General features: G+C 42.5%; 1 protein-coding gene across 1 annotated transcript in view; it reads right to left on the reverse strand.

The window, feature by feature from the left end:
• LOC149449767 (alpha-2-macroglobulin-like) overlaps positions 1–11,378 on the reverse strand; it is a 124,129-nt gene extending 112,751 nt beyond the window's left edge. Inside the window, exons 1-3 of the mRNA XM_089692754.1 lie at positions 11,239–11,378; positions 4,662–4,842; positions 1,017–1,182 (exon numbers count right to left, since the gene is read on the reverse strand). Coding sequence (XP_089548880.1) covers positions 1,017–1,182; positions 4,662–4,842; positions 11,239–11,309 — 418 coding nt within the window. The 5' untranslated portion in view covers positions 11,310–11,378. The remainder of the gene's footprint in view (positions 1–1,016; positions 1,183–4,661; positions 4,843–11,238) is intronic.
• Between the last annotated feature and the right edge of the window lie 633 nt (positions 11,379–12,011).

Consider the following 12,011-nt stretch of genomic DNA (forward strand, 5'->3'; position numbering starts at 1 on the left):
TTAAAGCACACTGCATTTGCAATCTGCAATGGGTCTCAATATTAAGGTAATGATACCCCAAGTGCAGGTCACAAACTCAATGCGTTTGTCCACATCAGATGGAATGGTATAGAAGCACCATGCGATCCGGTTGCAGTTAGTTTCTAAAGCGCGGTGCAATTTCAGCCCATTCACAATGAATGAGCTGAAATAGCACCACACAGAACTGCATGTGAATCGCAGAGGAATGCACAGTGCCTACGTGATTCCCGGTTTGAACTGGCCCTTATTATATAATACTACTAGCACCATCAATCCATTTTGTTATGGAGATTAACCTTTTGCCACCCATGCAAAGCACTTCCCCAGTGGTCACCTAATCAGCTGATCCTTCCTGCCCTCTGCTGGGCTGGGTGGGAAGGATTTACATATTTGAAGTCCACCAATAAAAATAACTCTGCATAGGGCGAAATGTAATACATTAATGTGTGTAGATGCAAGTGTCCCAAATGGAGTAAACAAAATAAATAATTATAATAAAAGAAAAACAAGAAATTTAAAAATATCCAAAGTTTATTGAAACACAATACATAATAATAATCCTAATCAGCCTAAGAGGTTGTCATGAAAATAGAGATTATTATGTATTGTGTGCTTTGGACATTTTTGCATTTATCCCAGATTACCATTTCTTGTTATTATTTAATGTTTGAAGTACAATCTGCGTGATCATAGCTTCCTCCATAGATATAATGGAGAAATGAATGTTGATATGAAGGGACAGGAAGTGTGTTATTCACAGGGTTTCCAGGTAAAAAAAAAAAAAAAAAAGGGAAAAAAGAAAAGAAAATGAATGCAGCCACCACATCTAAACTTCATTGTTTTACATGTTTTTGTTTAGGGGATTAGATGCTCTTAAAGAACTGCTAACGTTATATAATTTTTTTAAATTACATTTTTTTTTGGCGTCAGACTGATGTGTTACCAAACCAAAAATGCTAAAATAGAATATCGGCACTTTTTTTTCACTTTGTTACCTATTTGTCCTGGTTTGTACACCGCTTTGTCTGTCTGGATGAGAAGCCCAGATTTTGCCTTCTTTAGGAGGACTTTTGCACTCTTTCTTATGGTTTCCCCTGCATTCTGAATCACAGCTACCAATGTGGCAACCACACCTTGTTCCTCGTGGTTAGAATTAGGAACCTATAGAATAAAAGAGAAAAACTATTTGATTATAAATTATTCTCCATGCTTAAAATGAACTTTAACCCCTTGCCCTCCTGACGATTTACCCCCCTTCCTGACCAGGCCATTTTTTTTGCATTACAGCGCTGCGTTACTTTAACTGACAATTACGTGGTCATGCAGCACTGCACCCAAATTAAATTTACAGCCTCTTTTTTCCCCCACAAATAGAGCTTTTTTCAGTGGTATTTGATCACCTGTGCGTTTTTTATTTTTTGCACTATAAAAAAAAATTGAGAAAAAAACTATATTTTTGAGTTTTTGCTATTAAATATGTCCAATAAAAAAATGTAAGAAATCAAATTTCGTCATACATTTAGGCCAAAATGTATTCTGCTTCATGTCTTTGCTAAAAAAAAAATCCCAATACGTGTAAACTATTTGGTTTACATGAAAGTTATAGCATCTACAAATGGCGGTATTTATACTGGAATCTTTTTCTATTTTATACTAGTAGTGGTGGCAATCAGCGACTTATAGCGGGACCAGGGGCGGACTGACAACTCATGGGGCCCCTGGGCAATAGGGGATCATGGGGCCCCTGTGTCCTTGCCCAAACTCAGAAAAGCCTATGAAAAAGGTACCAGGGGCATCTCATGGGGCCCCCTACTGACCCCGGGCCCTCGGGCAGTGCCCTATTTTCCAAATGGTCAGTCCGCCCCTGAGCGGGACTGCGGCGGGCATTCTAACATTGGGGGGAACTGACTTGGTGTCACTGACATCTCCAATAACACCAGTACAGTGATCAGAGATAATAAAAAGCGCTGACACTGTACTAATGGCACTGGGCAGGAAGGGGTCAACATGTGGGGCGATTAAAGGGTTAACTGTGTGCTGTTTCACACTGTAAGCACACTTTCAACTGTAAGCACACTGCTTTGTATGGCTCCATCCACTCATCCACATCCACTCATTAAGGCATTTTGTTATTTTCAAAACTTCTCTTGAAAGCTAGTCTTGCTCGCATCAGGGCTGAGGGCTCTTGAGAGAAATACTGAGGCAGGGTGTTGGGATGTTTTCAGAAATCTGTCTGCATTGCATAGAGAAGCACAGAGATCTAGTAGTGTCACCATTGGGTGTGAAGTGTGAAAACTGAAACTTTTTATTTAAAAGCTTTCACAATCACACTGATGAGGGGGGAAATGAAGAATCCAGGAAGGTGAAATCTAAGCAAATTAAACATCAGCTCTGAACACACATAGCTCTTTAGGTCCCAAGTGTTCCTATTTACTCAGATCCATGTGTCCCTCTTTCCTCCACAGCTGATGCTCTTTTAGGTAAAATTTATAGATCTACAATTTTGTATTTGCAAAATATTTAAAATGGCAAAAATGGTCTGGCCACCTGAGGTTAAAGCTGTAAACCCTTACATATACACAGTGAAGTGACTGGCCTCAGAGGATGCACAGAGATGACACAAATCCTCCTACAAAGTACCTTTTTATCTGCAACCCTCTCCCCACAACATCCTCCTAAAACACAGATAAAAGGCTCTTTCTCAGCTACAGAGGCGGGGGTGGGGACCTGATGTCACACACTGCACAGCATAGTGAGGAGAGCTGAGTGTAATCTGAGACCTGAGTTTGAGGAATATACAAACCCCTTCCACCCACTCTCATAGGAAAACATGCACAGCTGAGGGTGTCAACCACTTGCTGTGTGCTGGAGGGGAGGCAGGGCCATTACCTAGTATTGTGTGGTGTCGAGTTAAGCTGGCTATAAATGGATCATTGTTTTTTCAATCAGCTGTCAGACTGATAAAGAAAAATCCCTATCCACACAATCGAGGAGGATTTCTCCCCATTCTGCTGTTGTGTTCTGACAGCAAAGACTCCTACACTGTCTGAACACACTAATCAGCATTGCAGCTGATTGGCTGCAGGTGCTGATGAAATTAAAAATTTCCTAAAACCCCATTTTAAAGATGTTGAATATACTATCAAGTCTGCCTGCTGGAAGTTTAGATCCATCTCTGGCAAGATGTAGCCTGTCAGAAGTGGATAGCAGAGAGGAACAACACTTGAGCAAGTACACACTATAGAGCAGTGGTTCTCAACCTTCCTAATGCCGCGACCCTTTAATACAGTTCCTCATGTTGTGGTGACCCCCAACCACAAAATTATTTTCATTGCTACTTCATAACTGTAATTTTGCAGTGGGAGGAGTAGTGCCACATCATTGGTGTCAGTGAGAGGAATAGTGTCCCATCGTTGGTATCAGTGGGAGGAATAGTGCCCCATCATTGGTGTCAGTATGGGAGGAATAGTGCCCCATCATTGGTGTCAGTGTGGGAGGAATAGTGCCCCATCATTGGTGTCAGTGGGGGGGGGGGGAATAGTGCCCCATCATTGATACTAGTGTGGGGGGGAATTGTGCCCCATCATTGGTGTCAGTGGGGAGGAATAGTGTCCCATCGATGGTGTCAGTGGGGGGAGGAATAGTGCCCCATCGTTGGTGTCAGTGGGGGGAGGAATAGTTCCCCGTCGTTGGTGTCAGTGGGGGGGGGAAGGGAATAGTGCCCCATCATTGGTGTCAGTGGGAGGAATAGTGCCCCATCATTGGTATTAGTGACAACAATGATGGGGCACTATTCCTCCCACTGACACCAATGATACTTACCTTGCTGACTCCTGCTCCAGCCTGGGCTCGCTCCCTCCCTCTCCCTTCTACAGCCAGCATACCTGGCTGCAGCAGCACCATCTGCACGCTACAGACACTTACCTGTCAGCTGTCTTCCTTCTCCGGCGGCTCCCTCGCTAAATCTTCTTTGATCTTCGCGCTGCTGCTCGGCTCCACCTCTCCAAGCTCCACCTCCTCGCCGGGGATTGGCCGCCTGTGTGCCTCTCCTGAGCTACAGTTCCGGCGGCCAATCACTGGCGAGGAGGCGGAGCTGTTGAGTGATCCCAGGGATGTGGCTAGATGACAGGGGCGGCATGTCATCCTGCGCACACATCGCAGTCCAGGGAAATGTGGACGTATCTGCATGTGGGCGGACCCGCCTGGAGACTGATAGCAAAGCGGTTTCTCGGTTCCTAAGACCATCGGAAATATGTGTTTTCCAATGGTCTTAGGAGACCCCTGTGAAAGGGTTGTTCGACCCCCAAAGGGGTCGCGACCCACAGGTTGAGAACCGCTGCTATAGAGGGATATGCTTTGTTCATTTTTCATGTCAGAGGTTTACAACCTTTGTAAGTGGAGTGCAGGGCCTGGCAAGGAAAAAGCTAAAAGGAGCTCCTCATTTTCATCTAAGATTGGAGGTATGTGTATCTTAGGACTCAAAGCAACGGTGAGGCCATAGTATCTTGAAAAAGGTATTTGTTTCCAAAAACCAAAGGGAGTGAGCAGATAAGAGAAGAAAATGCCACTATCCGTCTTACCGAACATCCAATAAGACACGCACACATGGTTTCCTTTATTCTCTTTGCGGGGGATTTTACCTGTATTTGGATGCATGTGAATGTGGTGTCTTGGAAGGTCTTCTCTGCAAGGGTGGTGTTCTCATTTTCCAGATTTAGTGATATCTCTACTCGACTCTCTCCCTGTGCTCCCTCCAGTTGTATACAGACCTTTTCAAGATGGTCAGAGCGCAACTCTGAGGGGAAGACGACTGCATAGTGTCTAAGGAGAACAATAGAAATTAGGTGTCTATATACTGAATACACTGGATTCAGGTTTAAAAGCCTTAAAACCCAAACAAGCTTTCAATATTTTATCAAAATGCAGCCTGGGTATAGCCATGCTCAGGAGCCAAGTGTATCCTATGAAACTCTGAGGTGTATTTATAAAGAATTTGCATAGCAATTCACCCAATGAAAGTATATTCATTCAGTGTGACTGGGGCAAAAAGGGAGTAAATAGGATAAATCCTGTGCTGTTCAAATGTAAATTGATTTTTAATGGAAAATACCACATTTGGCCACTAGGTGAAGCTAGGTATTACAGGAATTTCTTAGTCTTTGACTCCACCTAGTTGCCAAATGCGGTATTTTCCATTAAAAATCAATTTACATTTGAACAGCACAGGATATAGACTATTTACAGTGGATATAAAAAGTCTACATACCCCTGTTATAATGTCAGGTGATGTAAAAGATGAGACAAAGATAAATCATTTCAGAACTTTTTCCACCTTTAACCAGTTGCCGCCCGGTCTACAGCCAGATGGCGGCCGGGCGAGCAGCTCATCCCTCCGGGTGGACGCCATATGGCATCCTTTCAGGTATGCACAGTGCGCCTGAGAGCAGGGCCACTCTGCGGCGTGATCTGTCACCGGCCGTATACCTCGATATAAATGAAAAAAGAACAAAACTTTTGAAAAAAAATTATATTTTTTACTTTGGGCTATAAAAAATATCCATTAAACTCAAATTTAGTCGTAAACTTAGGCCAAAATGTATTCTACTACATGTCTTTTTAGGAAATTTTTGTAAAATTATATATATATTTTTTTTACACAAAGTTGTCACGCAAATGATATATTGCTCCTGCATGCTATGGATATACACTATATTGGCAAAAGTATTGGGATACCCCTTTAACCACTTCCCGTCTGGCCGTTGTATATAAACGGCCGGACGGTGGCAGTGCAGGGTTGGGTGGCCGTTTATAAATGGCCTCCTTGCACCCTGCTTTTGCGCGCTCCCTGGGAGCGCGCAGCACCACGATCCAGTGCCGGCTGTGTCCTCCGGACACAGTGGAACACCGATCGTCGGACGGGACCTCTGTGTGAGGTCCCGATCATGTGATCACTGATTGGCCAATCAGTGATCACATGCAGAGTAGTAAGCAAGATGTCACTTCTGACATCATTGGTTACTACGTGTGAAATCTGTGAATGATCACAGAGGTCACATGGTACAAGGCTATTCACAACAGCCTTGTACCATGTGACAAGCTGTGACCAATCACAGCTCACACAGTAGTTCTCAATGGCTGCAAGAATGCAGACAGAGAGAAGGAGAAATAATTGCTTTTACTGCCTTTATGGGTGTAAAAGCAATCAGTGTGAAAAAAAAATCTTCATCACCCCCCACAAGTAGTACCATGGTGACACTGTACTGCTAGGTTGACAGTATGTAAAAAAAAAAAAACATAAATAATAATATAAAAAAAATGTAAAAAACATGTTTAAAAATTATATTTTTTGTTATAAACTAATTTGGGTTAAGATTTATAATGAAATACTATTTATTTGCAAAATTTTATAAGAAAAACACTTTTTTTCAAAATTTTTGGACTTTTTCATTTACATAGCAAAAAAAATAAAAATCCAAGTGGTAAATAAATAACACCAAAATAAAGCTTTATCTGTCTCAAAAAAATGCAAAAAAAACTCATATGGGTACAGTGTTGCATGACCGCGCAATTGGCATTCAAAGTGTGACAGCACTGAAAGCTGAAAATTGGCCTGGACAGGAAGGGGGTAAAAGTGTCCGGACTGGAAGTGGTTATATCATTGGATTCAGGTGTTCCAATCACCTCCATGGCCACAGGTGTATAAAATCAAGCACCTAGGCATGCAGACTGCTTCTACAAACATTTGTGAAAGAATGGGTCGCTCTCAGGAGCTCAGTAAATTCAAGTGTGGTACCGTGATAGGTTGCCACCTGTGCAATAAGTCCATCTGTGAAGTTTCCTTGCTACTAAATATTCCACAGTCAACTGTTAGTGGTATTATAACAAAGTGGAAGCAAATGGGAACAACAGCAACTCAGCCACAAAGTGGTAGGCCACGTAAAATGACAGAGTGGAGTCAGCGCATGCTGAAGCACACAGTGCGCAGAAGTCGCCAACTGTCTGCAGAGTCAATAGCTAAAGACCTTCAAACTTCATGTGGCCTTCAGATTAGCACAACAACAGTGCGTAGAGAGGTTCATGGAATAGGTTTCTATGGCTGAGTAGCTGTATCTAAGCCTTACATCACCAAGTGCAATGCAAAGCGGTGGATCCAGTGGTGTAAAGCATGATGCCACTGGACTCTAGAGCAGTGAAGACGTGTTCTCTGGAGTGAGGAATCATGCTTCTCTGTCTGGAAATCTGATGGATGTGTCTGGGTTTGGTAGTTGCCAGGAGAACGCTACTTGCCTGACTGCATTGTGCCAAGTGTAAAGTTTGGTGAAGAGGGGATTATGGTGTGGGGTTGTTTTTCAGGGGTTGGGCTTGGCCCCTTAGTTCCAGTGAAGGGAACACTTAAGGCCTCAGCATACCAAGACATTTTGTAGAATTTCATGCTCCCAAATTTGTGGGAACAGTTTGGGGATGGCCCCTTCCTGTTCCAACATGACTGCGCACCAGTGCACAAAGCAAGGTCCATAAAAGACATGGATGAGTGAGTTTGGGGTGGAGGAACATGACTGGTCTGCACAGAGTCCTGACCTCAACCCGATAGAACACCTTTGGGATGAATTAGAGTGGAGACTGTGAGCCAGGCCTTCTCATCCGACATCAGTGCCTGACCTCACAAATGCTCTTCTGGAAGAATGGTCAAACCTTCCCATAGACACACTCCTAAACCTTGTGGACAGCCTTCTCAGAAGAGTTGAAGCTGTTATAGCTGCAAAGGGCGGAACCAACTCAATATTGAACCCTACGGACTAAGACTGGGATGCCATTAAAGTTCATGTGCGTGTAACGGCAGGCGTCCCAATACTTTTGGCAATATAGTGTGTGTGGAATAACACCCTAAAACACATTCTGCTTCTTCTCCCGAATATGGGGATACCACACGTGAAAGACATTTTGGCAGCATAGCTGCATACAGGCCCTGAAAATCCAATGACCACCTCCAGGCTTTCAAAGGGAATATTTCCTCATGTCACTTCCCCACTACCTATCACAGTTTTGGAGGCCCTAAAATGCCAGAATAGTACAAACACCCCCCCTTATTCTACAATTTTTTTTGTAATACTTTCATCAGAGTAGTACAATGTTACCATAGTAACATTGTACTATATGGGGGTGATCAGGGATTTTTTTTTACACTTTGCATTGCAGAAAGATTAGGTTTACTTTGAACTGTCATAAATGGGTTAAGTTCATGACAATTCACAATACAGTGATCTGGGATTGACTCCAGCTGGTTACATGGTACAGGGTGCTGTAATTGGCCCCATGTACCATGTGAGAGCTGTGGGCCAATCATAGCTCTCCAGGAACAGAAGCAAAGCTGTTATGAATCACAAGGATTCATAACCGCTTTGCTGTCATTGTGATAAAGTGATAGCATAGCGATCACATGATCTCCGGGTCCCGATTACCAGGATCCGCATTCCGCCATGTCTGGAGGACACAGCCGATGTTTTGCACTCCTGCTCAGGTACACCGCTGGTCCTGTAGCTGCTGTCCACTCGCAGTACATTGCAGGCAGATGGACGGAAAGTGGTTAAAGAGCCCCTAGAGACTCTGTTCAGTACCTTGAAAGAGGTTATCTGATTGTACATGGAAATCACAAGGGACATTGGTGGCCATCTTGGATGAGTGAACCTTTTAAATAAGGGATCCAATGTCATTTTGGTGTGCTTCTGGTGAGTGGATGGACAAGGATAGGAACCTGCTTGAGAGGGAAAGGACCTAGCACAGGGCTAGATTCCAGGAGAAGAAGAATAATTTAAGGCAGGCTCCTTCTTCACAACATAGACTCCGGTAATCGGTACAAAGGCATGGACTGCCAAAAGGATCCTGGGTATCTAAGGAAAGGACAGTACCCCCGCTAACTGAAGCTGTGCTCAGGTAATGCACCTAACTATATTTTGAGACTGTGTAGTTGCTCGGTATTGCTATATACCTGTGCTACAAACAGTTTGTCACTTCAGCCTAGCTTCCTCATCCAAACTTTATATACAGTATACAGTGGATATAAAAAGTCTACACACCCCTGTTAAAATGTCAGCTTTCTGTGATGTAAAAAAATATGACAAAGATAAATCATATCAGAACTTTTTCAGCCTTTAATGTAACCTATAAACTGTACAACTCAGTTGAAAAAAGAAAACTGAAATCTGTTAGGTGGAAGGAAATAAAAATACAAAACTAAAACAATATGGTTGCATAAGTGTGCACACCCTTAAACTAATACTTTGTTGAAGTACCTTTTTACTTTATTACAGGACTCAGTCTTATATGAGTCTATCAGCATGGCACATCTTGACTTGGCAATATTTGCCCACTCTTCCTTGCAAAATACTCCAAATCTGTCAGATTGCGAGGACATCTCCTGTGCACAGCCCTCTTCAGATCACCCCACAGATTTTTGATCAGATTCAGGCCTGGCTCTGGGGTCTTGCTGGGCCATTCCATTCTTCTGGTGAAGCCATTCCTTTGATTTGGATGAATGCTTTGGATCGTTGTCATGCTGAAAGGTGAAGTTCCTCTTCATGTTCGGCTTTCTAGTAGAAGCCTGAAGGTTTTGTGCCAATATTGACTGGTATTTGGAACTGTTCATAATTCCCTCTACTGTGACTAAGGCCCCAGTTACAGCTGAAGAAAAACAGCCCCAAAGGATGATGCTGCCACCACCACACTTCACTGTGGGTATGTTGTTCTTTTGGTGACGTGCCGTGTTGTTTTTGCGCTAAATATATATTTTGGAAATTTGGTCAAAAAGTTCAACCTTGGTTTCATCAGACCATAATACATTTTCCCCACATGCTTTTGGGAGACTTCAGATGTGTTTTTGCAAAACGTAGCCGGGCTTGGATGTTTTTCTTTGTAAGAAAAGGCTCCATCTTGCCACTCTACCCCATAACCCAGACATATGAAGAATACGGGAGATTGTTGTCACATGGACCACACAGCCAGTACTTGCCAGATATTCCTGCAGCTCCTTTAATGTTGCTGTAGGCCTCTTGGCAGTCTCCCTGACCAGTTTTCTTCTCATCTTTTCATCTATTTTGGAGGGGCATCCAGTTCTTGGTGATGTCACTGTTGCGCCATATTTTCTCCACTTGATGATGACTGACTTCACTGTGTTCCATGGTATATCTAATGCCTTGGAAATTCTTTTGCACCCTTCTCCTGACTGATACCTTTTAACAATGATATCCCTCTGATGCTTTGGAAGCTCTCTGCGGACCATGGCTTTTACTGTAGGATGCGACTAAGCAAAATGTCATGAAAGACCAACTAGAACAGCTGAACTTTATTTTGGGTTAATCAGAGGCACTTTAAATGATGGCAGGTGTGTACTGACTCCTATTTACGTGATTTTGAATGTGATTGCTTAATTCTGAGCACTGCTACATCCCCAGATATAAGAGGGTGTGCACACTTATGCAACCACATCCACATTATTTTAGTTGTTTTATGTTTAATCCCCCCCCCCAAAAAAAAAAAAAAGATTTCAGTTTGGTTTTCAATTGAGTTGTACAGTTTATAGGTCACATTAAAGGTGGAAAAAGTTCTGAAGTTATTTATCTTTGTCTAATTTGTTTACTTTACAGAAACCTGACATTTTAACAGGGGTGTGTAGACTATATATATATATATATATATATATATATATACACACACACACACATATATATATATATATATATATATATATATATATATATACCTTAGATTGTACACTCCCTGAGAGTTAGGGACTGATGTGAATGTTCAATATATATATATATATATATATATATGTGTAAAGTGATGCGTAAATTGACAGCGCTATATAAGTACCTGAAATAAATAAATATATATATATATATATACTATTGGTGCACTATCTACTGCATAAAAGTTATTCCTCCCAAACAAGGTACCTAATATACTCCCCGCCTACATTTTGATCCAATTCCTTCAGTCATTTCTGTGTTCCTGGTCCAGAACATCTAAGTCAGGAGTCTTGTTTTGGGTCAGGAACACAGAAATACCTAAAGCCAGAAGCTGTCAGGTAAATAGCATTTTTTTAGGTAGTTCAGCAGGCTACCCACTGCTCCCAGTTATGCAAAGACAAACACAAATATATGCTGGATTTATTTTTGCCTTCATACAGACCTAAATGATTAAATGATTAAAAGTACTTACAGTTTAGCTTCTAAAGACCAAGGGCAGTGCAGAAGGAGCAGACCCACACAGAGCACCCAGGACACCATCATGCAGGAGTTCAGAGCAGTGTGTGGCTCCAGGCTCTGTGTGCAGCTTTTTCAATGTGCTGTAGAATTTCCACATACCTCTTCCAGGATTGTCTGGAACAGAGGTGGACATTAAACAAAAGCACTGCAAACAGTTATTAAGCAATGGCTGGCCACTACAAAAATTGCACAATATTGCAAATGAGTCAACGCAGAAAAAAAATGCTTTCAAGGATAAGTTCACCTTTTAAAAAAAGAAAATAATAAATGCACATTTTTTGCAGATAAAACAAAGGTGCATTTACTATTTTTTTTTGTAGGAGCCTGGAAAGCATTGCACCCCCAATTAGCTGATTGTGGGTGCAATGCAGGGCTCCTGCAGACTGTCAGTGTAAGCTGCCTGCTTGTACCTCGTACGGGCAAGCAGTTACACAATGACAGAAACCATCAATGAACTACCTAGAGCGCTCAACGGTGCCCTGGTAGTTCATTGACAACTACAAGCCATTAGCCACAAAGGCTGGCAGTAGTTGTAGTTCATTCATTCACAGGACTCTGTGAATGAATGATGTGGCCATGTGGGTGAAGCCTTTATATTTTCTAAGAGTGACTGACAGCAGGTGAGGGGAGAAGTTCCCTGGCCCCCTGTCATGGGGGAGGGGGTGTTGGGGCGTACTGGGGAGCCACTGCAGGAGCGGGAACATGTTACATATTCCACCCTAACAT

This window comes from Staurois parvus, unplaced genomic scaffold (genome assembly GCF_062004578.1).
Source record: "Staurois parvus isolate SC_StPar_1 unplaced genomic scaffold, SC_StPar_1.0 ptg000604l, whole genome shotgun sequence".
Lineage (NCBI taxonomy): Eukaryota > Metazoa > Chordata > Amphibia > Anura > Ranidae > Staurois > Staurois parvus.